The 17,500-nt window shown below is 33.6% G+C and overlaps 3 protein-coding genes across 3 annotated transcripts in view; 2 read left to right on the forward strand and 1 right to left on the reverse strand.

Annotated features, from left to right (window-relative positions):
• Positions 1-913, forward strand: part of LOC119583876 (serine/threonine-protein kinase mph1-like) — a 2,150-nt gene extending 1,237 nt beyond the window's left edge. Inside the window, exons 2-4 of the mRNA XM_037932599.1 lie at positions 173-301; positions 634-742; positions 846-913. Coding sequence (XP_037788527.1) covers positions 173-301; positions 634-742; positions 846-913 — 306 coding nt within the window. The remainder of the gene's footprint in view (positions 1-172; positions 302-633; positions 743-845) is intronic.
• Positions 914-1,278: 365 nt separating this feature from the next.
• Positions 1,279-5,285, forward strand: LOC119583446 (dual specificity protein kinase TTK-like). Its single transcript, XM_037931931.1, is given in 6 exon segments — positions 1,279-1,283; positions 1,285-1,418; positions 2,970-3,094; positions 3,539-3,634; positions 4,201-4,551; positions 4,909-5,285. Coding segments are annotated over 6 exon segments (750 nt in total). The 5' UTR covers positions 1,279-1,281; the 3' UTR covers positions 4,951-5,285.
• Positions 5,286-7,014: 1,729 nt separating this feature from the next.
• LOC119583444 (interferon-related developmental regulator 1-like) overlaps positions 7,015-17,500 on the reverse strand; it is an 11,853-nt gene continuing 1,367 nt past the window's right edge. Inside the window, exons 2-9 of the mRNA XM_037931930.1 lie at positions 11,651-11,725; positions 11,294-11,423; positions 11,014-11,167; positions 10,621-10,803; positions 10,151-10,272; positions 9,281-9,435; positions 8,535-8,776; positions 7,015-8,114 (exon numbers count right to left, since the gene is read on the reverse strand). Of these exons, the coding sequence (XP_037787858.1) occupies positions 7,938-8,114; positions 8,535-8,776; positions 9,281-9,435; positions 10,151-10,272; positions 10,621-10,803; positions 11,014-11,167; positions 11,294-11,423; positions 11,651-11,725 (1,238 nt within the window). The 3' untranslated portion in view covers positions 7,015-7,937. The remainder of the gene's footprint in view (positions 8,115-8,534; positions 8,777-9,280; positions 9,436-10,150; positions 10,273-10,620; positions 10,804-11,013; positions 11,168-11,293; positions 11,424-11,650; positions 11,726-17,500) is intronic.

A 17,500-nucleotide genomic window follows, 5' to 3' on the forward strand; every position in this document is an offset into this window, starting at 1 on the left:
GTTTACAAGGTGTTTAGAAAGAAAAGAGATTCAAGATGTATATAGACTGTAGGTATAGTAAATATTTGATAAGTGATTACTTATGTATAATGTACCAGACATGAGTTCCTTTTTCCATTATATTCATATATTTTTGTAATGTTGAATTACTTAATTGAGTATCTCTATACAGGTACTGGATCTTGACACTCGTAAAGTGAAGGCAATTAAAGTTGTTGAACTTGAGGGTGTAGATGAAGCCACTCTTCACTCTTACAAGAATGAAATAGACATACTTCATAGACTGCAGTGGTCTGATAAGGTTATTCAGCTGTATGACTAGTAAGTATGAAGTGTTCTAGATTACAGATTACCCAAAAAAATATGTCTCTCCTTGTCTTACAACAAACAGTAATTTCTCTCTTATTTGCAATGCTTAGGGAATGCATTAGACTGGTAACTGAATTTTGCAGTTATTAGAGAGTTACTAACACCTTGGGCCAGTCCTTATTGCTTGCATTCAGCTGCAGTCAATCCATAATCTATTTGTTTTGTGCAATACAGTATTTTTGTGGCCTGTAGTTTAGCACAGCATTGTTAAAGAGTATCATGTCAAGTATGTAATATAGACCTAAAACTTATTTATTGACCAAGTGTGGTGTTGATAAGGAAAACAGGCAAGAGTGGCTGTCACCTGGAACACAAGAAAAACGTGGAAAACTTTCTTTGATTTCAATGTCTAACATTGCTTGGGTGTCTGACTGTGAATACATCTTCATTATTTTTTTTATTTTTTTTATGTATTTCATGAAACAAATACAGTAAGAATGGCCCAAGTTCACAAATGCTGAGTTTCTATTTCACAGTTAACACTATTTACTTCTATTATGATAGGAATGAGGTCTCCATCAACTCAATCAAGCCTATCACATAAATATACTACAAATCCATTAAAAAATATTAACAACCTTAAGAAACCTTAAAGAGTATTCCAGCACAAGTCAAAATTATAGATACTTTAAAGGGCTCCACTAACTTTCATTCTTTTAGAATCTTAAGTGGGAAGTAACTAGTAATTCCATTGCTTACCTGTCAGGTTTAAAAGCCTAGATGCATAAGTATCTTGAAGTTTTGAGAGCAGATTGGCTTTACTATTCTCATTGTTTTACCACAAAAAGTTGAATAACTGCATATAGTGTCCTTTCTAGGGACCTTGAAGAATATTATTTGATTGAATGTATTGAAATATTTTTTCATTTTCCTTTTTTCAGTGAACTTAGTGATATTTACCTGAAACTAGTAATGGAAAAAGGGAAACAGGGACCTGGCATCCATCTTGAATAGCGCTCGAGGCAAAAATGCCAAACCGATCTCACCATTTACAATCCAGCATTACTGGCAAGGCATGCTGTTGGCTGTACAGGCAATCCACCAGGAAGGTTAGTGTTTAGTTCCTGTCAGTATTTTATGTAATATTATATTTACTGGCTAGAATAATTGACCTACCATTTAATAGCCTGATGTAATGATAATAATAATAATAATAATAATAATAATAATAATAATAATAAAAAAGTTAGATCCAGAGTCTAGTGAGCCACCAGCTGTCAAAGTTTGAGAGAGGCCAATTTTGATTTTTTATTATTTGTAAAGCTTATACTGAGATAGAAAATATACTTATTTAGCAATCATGTAAAAGTGGGAAAATGTTAGAAATAGACAGAGACAGACAGACTGATAGACCAAGAGGAGTAGGGAGAGGAGAGAAAGTGACGGATTTGCTAAGGTGTGACCAACGATAGGAGGTATTTATAGGATTCCTTTAGGGGAATGGGGGTGTAGAGGTTTCTTTTTGGTGCACTTGGCATATATTATAATAATTTGCATTTTATACATAGTATATTAATAAAAGAGGTGGGGCAGCTGATGATAGAGGAAAGAGTGACCTCTGTGGAGCTGATGCTCTTCCAGTCATGGCTCACAGGTGGTACATTCTACACTCGTTAACTGATGGACAATGCAAGAGCCCATTGAGTCTAATCACCCTCTCACCATCGCCTTCATTGGAAATTCTCATGATGGCATATTGCTTCCACTGCAACCCTCTGCCAGATTTTTTCATGGTAACATATTCATGTCACCCAGCCTTTAGCCAAATTTTTTTCATGTGATGATCATGGCAAGGGCTTAATCAATCAAAATTTCAAATTTCTTCTGCATAAATGTAGTAGATGTCAGGGCTGTTGGGTCAGAGTCGGAAGGAATTTGGTGTTGCTGGAGTCAATTCCGTAAAAATGTTCCGACTCCTACCTCAACATAAATTGCAAAAATTCAATTTTTTAAACATATTGCAGACAATTTCCAACTGAGAGATTTAAAAAATCTTATAATTTCCTATATGTAATTTTTTAAAGCATAATGAATCCCCCCTTTCCCCTCAAGAATATACAATAAAAAGGACACAATAGCATAGCTATAACCTTGTGACTCAAACCTCTAAAGACATGAGATTAAAAGGTAGCTTGTAGTTTTTTTTTTTATTATTATTATTATTATTATTATTATTATTATTATTATTATTATAATACCAAGGGGTTGGAGTTGGATACACAAGAAATCAAGGAGTCAGAGTAGGCTGTTTTGAGTACCAACTCCACTGCCCTGGTAGATATATGATTTTGACCTGTTTAAGTTTAAGGGTTGGTAATATTCCATGAGCAGCGGTTAGCCTATATTGAAAGAATGTGACGTTTGATTACAATCACCTGTGGCTCCCACAGTGGACCTTTAAGATATATTTGACATGCTGTTGCCACCAACTTTGTGTTCATTGGAGTGTAAGTAATTACTAAATAGATAAATATAAATGTGAGCTAACCTATTTTTATCATATGCCAGATGCTGGTAAATGCTGGATGTGAATTGCTACTCTAGTGCATTCCTTTGGATGTATCAACTTGTGTTGATGTCCACAATATTTTTGTTTCCAGGTATCATTCACTCAGACCTTAAGCCTGCCAACTTTCTGCTTGTAAATGAGACTGTTAAGCTGATTGACTTTGGTATTGCATCCTCCATTCAACAAGATATGACTAGTGTGATCAAGGATAGTCAGGTAAGGCATCATTACTTGAGTACAAACCAGGTATGCCAAATGAACGTGGGGTTAAAAGCTATAAAAATTTGCAAATAGCATTTGTTTGACTTATCTGAACTTCCTACAGTTTCACAGTAAAGCAATAATTTCAAAGACAACTTTATATCTAAGAAATATGACACTTGTGGGGCAGTTTCTACACACTTGTTGTCACATCATACAACTTGAGAACTTCTGTCTTAACATTGACATTTTAGTAGTATTATAAGAGTAATTTTGTGAAATTTCAGGAATATACCTGTCTACCCGTTTATATTCCTCTGCATATCTTTACATACATACATAACATATGCACACAGGCATACACATTTTAGATATATTTATATATAAAAACATGAATATACTTGTTTACATATATGGAAATTACACATGGACTAATGTTGACTCTACTTGTTTTATCAGGCTGGAACCTTTAATTATATGAGCCCAGAATCCTTGTTGGATGTGCATTCAGGTCCAATCATCAATGGTCGTTCTGGAGACCGTCCAACTATTAAGGTATTTGATTCTCTTTTAATATTATTTTCTTTTTTTTTTCCTGATATTGTAAGAGTATTAATATGATTTGGAAATTTTGTGGTGGACAAACAGGGATGTCTTTATCCTGCTGGGCTCATGCAGCACCTAACATCTTTGTCTCATTCACCTGATTTTCAGTAATTCATGGTTCTGTGTAGTTTACTTTTTATCATGTCATGTTTTGTGGCTTAGATATTCCATCTTTTCTGTTATATGAAGCTGTGAAGGATTAGTTTGCATATTGGGTCATGCATTGCTGTATAGAGTAGGAGTGATAAAAGATTTGTAGAAAAACAAATATTTTTCCTTTATTTTATATCAGGTTCTGTGACATGCAATTTATGAAGAATATCTTTCACTTCCTCTGTCAATCCCCCTCCCTCTTTCCACCCTTCTCCCCCCCCCCCCATTCTCTCTCTCTCTCTCTCTCTCTCTCTCTCTCTCTCTCTCTCTCTCTCTCTCTCTCTCTCTCTCTCTCTCTCTCTCTCTCTCTCTCTCTCTCTCTCATACTCATTCACTGACTTAATATTATTTTTTCTTTTCAGATTGGTGTGAAGTCGGATGTTTGGTCATTAGGTTGTATTTTGTATAATTTGGTATATGGCCGTACACCATTCCAGCATATAAGCAACCCCCTACAAAAGCTGTCAGCAATCTCTGATCCTAATACTAAAATAAACTTCCCTGAAATTGAGAATAAACTCTTGTTAGAGGTGTTGCAGCTTTGCTTGCAATTTGATCAGCGAAAACGTCCTAGCATCTCAGAGTTGTTAGAACACCCATATCTAACAGCCAAGCCAGGAGAAGGTGAAACCCCACAGAAGGAACCTCGCCTTAAGTCCATGCTACAGCAGCTGTCGCAGCTCACCCCAAATAGCTTAAGTAAAATAACTTCGGTAAGTTGGTGAATTTTTAGAGGATTTGTTTTTTATCAGCATTTTTACTTATTTTTCTGTTTATTTTTAATCCATGTTAATTTGTATTGAAATTTAAATAGGAAAAAATAAGCAGTTATATTGATTAATGCTTAGAACTTATTTTATCAGATTTTTTAATGATGTCAGAAGTTGTGCATACATGTGATCATTTGGATGATGTAATGAAAACACTGGGCCATATAATTTTTTCCCTTTTTATTAAGAAAAATAACGGTAGCTTTGTATACATATGCTGTTTAGATGTATATGATTAAACATTTCTCTCTTTTTTTTAAGTATATATATAATTATGATTAAATATTTGTCTTTTTTCAGATGATGCAACAGATGCAGTCAGATCCCAAGCCAGAGTTCTAAATATATTTACTGGAGGAGTTTCCCACCAATATTCTGTAAATAGGCTAACACAAATATATAACCTAGAAGTGATGTATGTATATATATATTCTGAGAAATTTTTTTACAGAGTTTTAGGCTTTTTTATTTACTAGTTACAGACTAAAGTAGAAAGTATAGATTCGTTGCTTATCAGCCATATAATCAATGTACTTTAGGTTGAAGGGAAAAACAGCAGCAGCTTTGAAATGTATCCATTTGCTTGGTTAAAAATAGTTTCAGTTTTGTATACTGACACTAGAGATGGCATAGAACAGGTCTTTGTAAATTCTTATGCCTTCTGGTGGCAAAAAAAAGGTATGCTTAAATTATTTGAAAGCCAGATTAGAGTGATGTTCTTTTTAAACTGTTTGTTAATAAAATGTAGGTAATTATATTTATCTTTTCCATGTGAACAAAATTAAATATTCTGTAAAAAAAAAAGAGGAAATATTTTCTTGATACAACTATAAAATAAATGCAATTTCACCTGTATAAAGATAAAACTTGTTGTTGAGTTTTTCTTATACTTTCTGTGATGCTATTAATTCTTAAAAAATACAGTGCTTTATTTTTCAATCGTATGAAATAATCTTAGAAAGGTTTTCATTAAATTTGCTTACATCTTTTATAGATTTTTACTTCAAATAAAAACATTGATGATGTGTCGTAGTGAATATAGTAATGTAATTCTGCAGAGAGAACAAGGTAGATGTAAGAAACCAGGAGAAACCTGGGAAAATGGTACAAAATAATTATACATAAAACCTAATTCTTTCCAATTATTTGAGGACTTAGAATACAAAAGTGCAAAAATCAGTTTCTTTCAGGGGGGGAAAAATAATAGTTTTTATATCAGAAACAAATGGGATATGAACTAGCTCAGGTCTGCTCTTAACTATATCACATTGTGTGAAGAATTACCAAACTTATAGCACATAGTATCAGCCCCCTGTTGTTAACGTGAGGGAGTTGGGGATCATCCCTTCCATGGGCCTCGGCCTTCAACTTGACTGATTTTGCATGGTATGATGTTCTTCCCCTTTCCTTTTCTTTATTTTTTCCCCCAAACCCTTCTGTCCACTTCCAAAGGTGTAAGAGACATGCTGAAAGGATGAAAGTCTAGCTTTTGTGTCAGTGCTGAATGGCCTTGGCTTTAACTTGGTTAGCCGTCTAGACCTTACTCTTCTTGGGGACCCTAACGGGTAGACTATTTCTCTTCCCCACATATTTCAGACCATGGCCAATAATTTAGATTATACCTTTATTAAGGGTATTAAGGCTTGCCCCTTTATCAACCTGCCTATCTGGAATTAACTTCTCTGGTTTCCTGAACTGACTCTCCTTTGATCACTGCTACTGCTACCCTCTCCTCAATGCTTGCTGTCAACTTGATTCGTTCCAAATCATTACTCCATCTCCTACAGTCTTTATTTTCTGCCTGCTCCTTCCTTATTACTTATTCATCCTTGCAGTACTACCTCATTCCAAACCACTCTGTCCTCTTTCTGCCCTCATCCTTTTATAGCCTTTTAGAGAGGGAGCAACTTTTTTTGTGATTCTTCCTACAGGCCTTTCTGTGAACACACCCTATCCTTCGACACTGTCTCAAACACTAAGTACACTAAGTTTCTTCTGCAGCTGTCCTGATTACTCAGCAGTTTCATCCGAGTCCCAAGCTTGTGCATTATCTACCCAAACTGACCTCAGTTGCAATCCTATTCATGTTCTAAACTAGAATTCCACTACATAGAAGATACTAAAAGGTAATTTCAGAGAATAAAATTCAAGGTGAAATCAACTTTGTACTTTTTTGGGGTCTAGGTTGTGTGGTAAAAACTACAACACTCAGCCATATCCAGTTTCTTATCTTTTACCTAACCCTTACACAGAAGACAAGTAGCAGGGTACCCCTCTTAGACCGGCAAAATTTCACCTGTCTCAGATTTGAACATAAGCCACCTGCCCTTCCTGACAAGGATGTTATGTCACCCACCATTTAACGGTTAAATGATGGCTAAAGCTTAGGAAAAAGATAATCATAAATGCTCTTGTAATTTATTTACTACATCACAAGGGGCAAATATTGTATTAATAGCAGCAAGGCATAGTTGCAAGATATTTCTATAAACATCCTTTGAATAATCACTGGGAAAGGGAAAACCAAGAAATTTTAGAAGCTTCCCCATGACTACAGGAGATGCCTCCAAATCAAGAATAGAATGAAGAACAACTGAACAGGGATAGGATCATCTTTAAGTCTAACCAGCATCAAACACACAAAAACATCCCTCCAAATTTTATGTAATTTGTCAATTCAGCAAAACAATAGAATATTTCAACAGAAATAATGGTCATAAATGAATTTAAAGTATATATTAGCCTATTCCATAGACTGAAATGAAAAACATTTCTTCTGATCAACATATTTCTTATATAAAATAAGCATGAATGAAACAAAATGGAGTGTAAAGAAAATCATGTGTGTATTATTTGCTACAAACCAACTAAACTACATCTTCAGAAAATGTAATTCCATTTCAGTCCTGTTTCAAGGCTTTTCTTATTCACAGGCTGACCTACAAATGTCTGTGAAAAAACAGAAAGGAATAATAAAAACCTAAGTACAGATATATCTGTGTATGATAATATGTATTGACTACAGATGCATATAAAACACGCACATACACTTATGTACGTCTGTAGAGAGATCAAATATTCCTCCATCCATTTCCTCACACATAAATTTGCAAAAAAAAACAAATTAGTCTCCGTCCCCAAGCATTAGGTCATCAGACTTCAGAAAACTACTAAATAAGTGATCCTTAAAGAAAACCATCTGTATAAACATTAATCCACTGCTCCCTTCAAAAGCAGAAGAAAGAAAAGAAAAGAAAACAAAGATGCATTCTGAAAATAAATGGATAGTTGTTGGTGTAAACTGATACAAAAATATAACAGAGAAAGTTTTAATCTTCATAGACTTTGGCTGCCTGTCTATTGTCACGGTTCTTGTTGCGTGCCATCTGTCGAGCTTTGCTGGCTGGAGATTCCCGGTTTGGTCTTTTTTGGGTTTTCCGTGCTAGCAGTGCCATTCCATGGTCCATTTGGATTGGTGGTGGTCCCAATGCAAATATGTCACGTATCTGTGGGGTGGGGAACATATTACAAAATAAAATCAAGCAACCAATTTGTCATTTTGCAGTCAAGACACTGAACTTAAACAAAACAAATAAAAAAATATTCACTAATTTGAATTTATATGTTCATTTATTTCTTTTGTGTGCATATCTTTTCCTGTTGTGAGACAGAGTGAGGCTATATTGCTTTAAGTATATCCATATGAAAGTCACCGACAGAAAATATTTATGCTTTACATAAATTTGTGCAAGAATTCTTACCATGAGGTCAACATTTTTTTATAAACATTATATATTCAAAGGAACAAATATCTGCATTTATATTTTGAGATACCTGCTGATACTAAGGGGACTCCAAGTAACAAGATAACAATAACTGATACAAACATACAATAATAATCAATTTCTTACATCGACTTCACTTACCCCAATATTGTAGGAAATGTGAACGCTTATCCCTTGCCCTATGATGTGACACAATGAGGAGTACTGCCACTTCAGTGACCAAGTATCAAGGATCAATTCTTGACGTTGATTTTGTGGCCCCACAAACACTGTTTCATACAGCTGTTCCCCTTCTTCCACTGTCCTTACAACATCCCTGAAAGATGCTCTCTGCTGTTTCCTGTCCTTTTTTGCTCGGAACCGGTGGGAATCTGTAGCTAATTCTAAGAGAAAGAGAGGAAGACTTAAATTTTCATTTGCTATCTTTTCCAAGGGTCTGGCATGTGTTCAGGTTATACTCAAACCTATCATTTCCCCCCAGCTTATTCTTGCTATCATCCTCGTTTATCAATAACCCCCCCACCCCACCCCCACCACTACCATCTTTGCTGTATTTTGATGCTGACCTTTATTCTCCTAAAATGTCATGTGTGTTGTCTTGGATTGAATGGAATCCAATCCTAAAATATATTTCTTTTCTATCACTTCACAAACTACATTAAAATTAGTCTATGTTAAACTTTGTATATAATTGCAAGTATAATTGCAACAGAAGTGAACATAAAGAGATAATCATCTTAAAGAGTTTTTTATTTGCATTTAGTATTTAGGAGAATCAATTTTTAAAAGTACAATTTATTATGCTGATGCATGGACCATGAAACTATTATCAAGAATTAAGCTAAATCTTCGCTGAAACCTGAAATAAATATAATGGGTAAAATTACCTTTCAGAACAGAGCAAAGATCTGCTTCTCGATTCCAGGAGTAATCCTCATCATGTATTCGAGCAGTCTCGTATATCAAAGCTACAGCTTCACCTGCCTGAATACGTAGATCCAAATCACTACTTCCCAGAAGATCAAACATCTCCTTCACTAATCTGGAGAGAGAGATAAGAAATTTACATGATAATGACAAGGAAAAGGTTTTAATCTTTCTTTGCCACTTTCTATTAAGATTAAACTACTCCGTGTCAGTTTATATACTAAGATCAAATGCCTGACAGTAAGCACCAGAAGCCAATGAAACAAAGAGATGCATATTAGTTTTAGTGATATTGTAGAAAAGGTATAAATGGGACTAAATAACATACTGCCTGAGATATATGAGTATTTCAAACATTAGAAAGAAAGATAAAGAAAAAGAAAAGAAGAAGGAGGGAGGATGAAAAAATCAACTGCTAAAATGGTTGACATATACAACTAGTACAGCAAGATGCAAAATGACATATAACAGCAAAGTGCCTACAATACAAATAAGTACAGGTATTTGCGGAACACCTGCTGGAAAAATTGCATCACATGAAAGCAGTCAACCCAAGCCTGCAGACAGCTCAGCATCCTTTTATTAAACATCATTACTGTACTACTTTCAAAAGGATGATGTACAAAATTTATCTGTCAATGCTAGAAACTGTTAAGGAACCACTACTAGACAACACAAGGGAGATAAACAGTGAGGCCTATCAATATCACTGACACGCTAACACCCAGCATTTACTGACACTGCTTAATAGAACTTCAAGTCCATGATGGCAATATTTTCAACTGTCAAATTCTTTCATCACTTTTAAGCAATAAATGAGAACAACATACTTGTTAGCCATTGTATAAATTGTTGTGGGTGACAAGAGACACAACAACAAACAGAAACCATTTAGGGCTGCTGTATGCATAGCAGACACTGCTGGAGGATGGTTGGGTAACTCTCCATTACCCTGGTGAGAAGAAAGAAAAAATTAACAGCTAATTTTTTTTTTACTTAAATTTTTTTCCAGTCAAATGCAAATATCTTACAAAGGATAACAAACAAACGTTATCATTATCTGAATAAGCTGGAATCAATAATAGCTTTTCTGCTTAAAGGACACTAGCCAAATCATATACTTTACCATCCATTAAAAGGAATAACAAATGTCCATTATTAAGTCATACAAACCTGTGTTATTTCAACCTTTCTGGATGCAACCTATGTGACCCTCATATTGGGTTTGAAAACCACTGATATAACCACTTCTTCTGATTAACATATTTCTTATATAAAATAAGCATGAATGAACTGTTACCTTTGGAAGTGATCCGGCAAACAGAGAATGAAGTGTGTTCATGGCAGCAGTAACATCAGCAAGATCATGGCATGCTAAGAATGATGACAAAGCCATTGCTAATGCACCATCTTGACGTGCTGCCACTGCTGCAGAGGGATCTGTCACCAACACTGTCAGAATGGGGTTTAGGGTCTTGAAAACCTACGGAGAGCAAAGGGAATAATATAGATTTATCTGTGTCCATACATATATATCAATACAAACAGAAATATCAAATAAAACCAATGAATTCTATGTTGGTAAAATCCATTAAAATATATACATATATCTTTTGCTTCCACACAAACCACACCTCAGTATCATGGAAAGAAAAAGAAAAAGAAAAAAGAAAGAAAGAAAAAAAAAACACACCTTCTCAGCTTCAGCGACGGGTGAGAGGCTTACAACCAGCATCGTGGCCAGACGTGCTGCAGCCACTTGCTCGGGACCTCGACCCTTCCTCAATGAACGCTCCACTAAGTCAGTAATTGTCTGGTAGTTGTCAAGCAGAAATTGTGTCATCACCCTGGATGTAATCAAGTTGGGAGAGAGAGAGAAAAAGGACTAACATGAGACTGACACCACTGACACGCAGAATATTCATATGCAGAATGGGGTATCACATAAATTTACTAAAAGAACAATAACAAACCTTTTCTGGAAAGCGGTTGTTAAAGCTGTTAGGGCATTGGTGCGAGTCTGAACAGACTTCTCCAAGGCTAAGTCCATTGCTTCACGCACTTTCTGCTCATAGGTCTCCATCTCCGACAGACCTTCCTCTCCTGACAACAATAAAAGATGATGCATCCTGAATCTAATTTTGCAAAATTAATATTGAGTAACCAAAGGAAAAATTATTATTCCAAACTATTTAAGGACATTTATGACAAAGTATACAATTGTATACAAGACAAATTTGTTACCTAACACAAATATTTCTAAAGAGTAAAATTTCTTTAATTAATAAGGCCTCATTGCTGATAATTTTCCACCAGAAAAAGATACATACCATCAGTAATCTGAGCTGTGGAGTCCGTCTTATCACTGGTAATGCTTGCAGTATCATCATCTGCAACTGGCAATGCTGAAAAAATGCACAAACTTCAGAAAAGTTTGGAAAAATATTATTGATTACAATCACACAAATACATTACATCCAAGGCCATGTACTGATAATTAGTACATAGAAATTAGGAGAGAAAATCTAACCATTCCTGGCTAACTTTTACAATGAAAACAGCAACAGAGACAACCTCTTCCCTTCCTAACTGTTACCTCTGGAAGTGATCCGGCAAACACAGAATGAAATGTGTTCATAGCAGCAGTAATAACAGCAAGATCATGGCATGCTAAGAATGATGACAAAGCCACTGCTAATGCACCATCATGCCATGCTGCAACTGCTGCAGAGAGATATTTTACCCTTCATAATAAATCTGATTTTTTTTTTTTTTTTTTTTTTTTTTTTTTTTTTTTTTTCAGGATTTGTTATTACTACATTAGAATTAGCAACAAGATGAGGAAAAATGTTCACTGGCATCATATTTTTCCAAGAAGCCTCAAATCAACCCAATTATATTAAGGATATATATATATATATATATATATATATATATATATATATATATATATATATATATATATAAGAAATAAAAAGAAAAAGAAATCTAGTGTCTGCTAAGATGTTTGAGGGAAACATCTCCAACCAGCATAAAATGTTTTGAATGTACACCACACTGACAGATAAATTCTTTACATTATCCTTTTGAAAGTAGTACAGTAATGATGTTTAATAAAAGGATGCTGAGCTGTCTGCAAGCTTGGGTTGACTGCGTTCATGCGATGCAATTTTTCCAGCAGGTGTTCTGCCACATAGCCATACTTATTTGTATTGTAGGCTCTTTGCTGTTATATGTGATTTTGCATCTTGCTGTAACTAGTTGTACATGTCAACCATATTAGCAGTTTATTTTTTCATCCTCACTCCCTTTTCTTTTTCTTTGATATTGTTCTTTTTAAAAATAAAGTTTGGAAACATTCAACATACACAAGTGTTTGCCAGGTTATAATCTAGTATGTGATCTAGTAACGGGTTAAATATCCAAAAATCTCCTAAATAAATAGATAAGGAATAAAAAGAAACAGAAATCTAGTGTCTGCTAAGATGTTTGAGGGAAACCTCTCCAACCAGCATAAAATGTTTTGAACAAAATGGAAAAGGTTCAACAATAATGGTCAAAGGTTAAGCACAGAATAAACAAGACAGATATTACTTTTATGCTTCTTTGATGTAAAGGCATCTAACCAAGATAGTACTATAAATGAACCAATATCAACTGACATTAGTGACACATAATGACATGCTCTACCTCAAGTTATATCAGAATATCCCAAGAACCTGCCCACAGTCATCCTCTGCTCAAAAATAAACACTACCTTATAAAAGGGTTTAATGTGGACTGTGATCGTGATATCTAGCAGTCAGCTCACCCATATAGTCTTTGTGTATCTTCTTAAAAACATACAAAAAAAAAGAGTAATACCTACTAATCAAAGAAAAGTTAATACAAATGTCAGATGTGTGAAACTATTATTGACATTATACAAGTTCGGAGGGTCACTGGTGTGTGGTAGAAGCAATGGGAATGAGGGGTCAGGTTCTGTAGACTGAAAAGAATCACCACCTTTTACATCAGCTATCTCACCTTCACTTTCATTCAAGTTACTTGTTAAGGAATTAGGCGTGGCTGAGGTGCATGGGCAAAGATCTTCATGCACTCCATGTTTAATACAATATGTTTTAAGTGCCTACTGCAGATCGCATGTTCACTGCTCTTATTTCTTATCATATCCATCTTCTTATCTAGCATCAACACGTGTCAACACATCTTTGGGTGGGGTTTTCATCAGCAAGTAGTCATTTATGAATCTGGACAGTAAATCAACATTAACCCCTACAATCCATATGACACGACCATCAGGTCTTAAAAAACTTCAGGTGGTGCGAGCAAGCTGAGGGCTGGGGGATATGAAAATGTATAGACATGCATAGATATATATATATAGATATCTACATACATGCACACATATATGTATATGTATATAATATAATAATATATATATAATATAATATATATAATATATAATATAATATATATATAATATAATATAATATATATAATATATATAATATATAATATAATATATATATAATATAAATATAATAATATATATATATATATTTATTATATTATATTATATATAATATATATATATATATTATATAAATATATTATATATATATAATATATATATATATATATATTATATATATATATTAGTATAGTATATGTATATGTATATATAGTATATAGATATGATATATATGTATATATATATATAGTATATATTTATGTATATATATATATATATATAATATATATAATATATATATATATAATATAAGTATTATATATAGAATTATATAATATATGTATATATATATATAATGATATATATATAATATAATATATATATTAAATATATGTATATATATATATATATATATATATATAATATATAATATATATATATATATATAATTATATATATATTAATATATAATATTATATTAGATATTATAATAATATATATAATATATATATATATATTAATTTAATATATTATATATATATATTAATTTAATTATATATATATATATATTAATTTTATTATATATATATATATATTAATTTAATATATTATTATATAATATATATATATATATATATTTATCTAATATATACATATACATATATATTTACACACACACACACACATATATATTATATTATATCATATATGTATCTAATATATAAATATATAAATTACATATATCTATATCTAATATATACATATATACACACAATATATACATATACACATATATATACAAATACAAAAATCCATAATACACACACACGCACGCACACACACCATAAGCTTTCCTTCTCCAACATGTTATTCAATGTTTTGAAAGTTTGCTGGTCCTTTTCTGTTCAGAGTCCTCAGAGCAAGTGCTTCTGTAATCCAGTGACAAATTAATTATCCTCAAAAACTTGTTTGAAAAAAAAAAAAAAAAAAAAAAAAAAAAAAAAAAAAAAAAAAAAAAAAAAAAAAAAAAAAAAAAAATCCATATGTTACCCCGTTTGCCACTGCCTGATGTGTTGCTGTATTTGATGACATTTTAGTGTGTAGTGGTACATATATATTTGCACGCATGATATTTGAACACTTTCCTGTCATCCATCACTTTGCCAAATTAATATACACCATGAGTTGATAGGCCAATTGTAAGAAAAACAGAAACGTTTAAAACTGGAAAATGAAACCTTACAGATGTACTCACCATCAATGAAAATCCATGGACCCAAACACCCACTTTTGAAAAAGTCTATAACTTACTCCTCCTTTCAGTAAAATTTTGGGTAATATATACTACCATAAACTCCACCTAACCCTCATGGTACTTATAGAGTAAATTCTGACTATATATCAAACCTAATCCCCTGGGCAGACCTCTTTGGATTTTATGTCATATATTCTAAACATACGTTTCACTTTAAACCCCAACTGGAGCCCTACTTGTACAATACATTACAACTGCATACCCAACTTGACACCCTAGCCAGTTGGAGGCCCTCTTCTGGAATAGACCCTAAATGGATGGTAGATACAACTCTGCTGCAAAACAAAGAAACAAACTTTCTCTTGTATACAAATCACTGAAAATGTGTTTGTTTCTTCAAATAATTAGCTGTCTGAAATCCAAGTAACTGTAGGTAGAATCTACATAATTACACAGTTCTCTGGCCCTGTTATTCATACATAACATGATGGAGACTAATACCTATTTCATCTGTATGGCCACAATAGATGGATAGATAAATAGATAGATAAATACATACATACATACATACACACACACACACACATTTCTCTCTGGTAATTGTCAAAGCAAGGTGGAATATGCAGCTGTTAATAAAATACTAGTTGTGAAAACACAGATGTTTAAAAAGTTATCATAAGGAATTACATAACTGTTAAAAAGGTATTTTGAGAGGAACTGGAATTTTGTATTTCCTTTTTTTCTCTTATCCTCTACAGTTTTGGAAGACATGTGGGGGATTAGGATTTTAGGAGGGGGGGGGGGGGTGATGGGAGCAAACAGAGACACTCTTGCCAAATACTCGTCAACCATCTTGGGGGATCCCATGGGGAACTGGGGATTTGCCGTGTCTCCCTAGTTAGGGGGGTCCATCCATAATTACCATATTTCTTATCCGACTGCTTCAGCTTTTACAAGGGCTATGGGCAGTTAAATGTTGGTTGTACTTAAAGGAATCTAGTTATGTCACTGAGATTGCAACACTTGTTACATGTTCTTCTCTCAGGAAAATTGTGAAAGAATTCAGAAATACATGTAGCATTGCCATATACGTGGTTGGCATATGTATGGATTAGTAATTTTAATTTGGTAACGAATTTGTATAATGTACAATGCATGGTATATATGTAAAATGTTTAACAAATAAGTATGCTGGTGCATTGTGCTTAAAGAATGAAACAGGGAAACATTTCAAATATACAATGGCTTTTTAACCCTTTTCCGACGGGTAGTATTCATAGTGGCCTGGGCCTCACTGCCGGGGGCTTATATCGTTGCCCTAGCATGCGTGACCACTCATGCCAAATACCAGCATCCCATGCCGTTTCTTCGTAATACTACGAAGATATGTTGTTTTTTCAGTTTTTATTATTTTTTAAAATCTCTACTTGCCAAATTTCCTGATAAATCGAGACTGAAGGGTATTTTTGTTGTTATATACACTCCATAATTGATCATTATTCAGTCTATAGTCCGAATAAAATAAGGTGTGTGCGGCATCATGGAGTTGAAATCGTCGGTTGTTGCATTTTTTTTTTCATGGTAAAAATGAGTGTTAAAACCGACTTAATCACACTTTCACTGGCAGAAAAATAATCTTTTGCCATGATTGTAACAACAACAACAAAAACAAAAACTCATGGCATGTCCATACATACTCTATGGCATGTGCGTACGTGCCCCTGGCAGATGGTCCCGCCATGCCATGGCATGTGCGTACATGCCACCCCTTCGGCAAAGGGTTAAGAGTGATAGTGTGACTGGCCAACACTTCACAACACACATGTACAAGAGAGTTTATACTAGGTTACCACACTGGAACACTGGAAAGTTGTTCACAGCTAGGCAAGGGAGAGCTGGACTAAGTTTGGGAGTTGCATTGGGACTCTGGATGATGAATTGTGTTTTTTTTTTCTTTTTTCTTTCCTTTTTTGTGATGTACTAGCGTCTTTCTGTGCTTTACATTTGCCTTTGTTGGTTAGTCTACATAGAGTTCTTCCATTTTAGCAGCCTTTCTTACTTGTTTAGGCCTTTAAAATTCAATTTCCTCTGAATTCACTATTAAAATATAGAATTATTACAAATATTACAAAAATTCAACAATGTTATAAACATGGAAGATGAATATTTGTGATATAAAGATAATAAATTTCAAAAGTGCATAGTAAAACTAAAACCTATATCCCAGTAATGACACTGGCAGTGAAGAACATGACAATATAACGCAAGCGACTGAGAATAATCCTGATTATGACAAAAGGTGTTCAAGACAATTATCTGCAAACATGTCTACTTTTTTTTTTCTTTTTCTTTTTTTCCATATTTATACTGTTATTTCCATCATACTTGGGAATATATAGTTTGCTCTATAACATAGTATGCAATATCCTGAGGCATCTGTGTTCCTACTCA

Source organism: Penaeus monodon, chromosome 17 (genome assembly GCF_015228065.2).
Source record: "Penaeus monodon isolate SGIC_2016 chromosome 17, NSTDA_Pmon_1, whole genome shotgun sequence".
NCBI lineage: Eukaryota > Metazoa > Arthropoda > Malacostraca > Decapoda > Penaeidae > Penaeus > Penaeus monodon.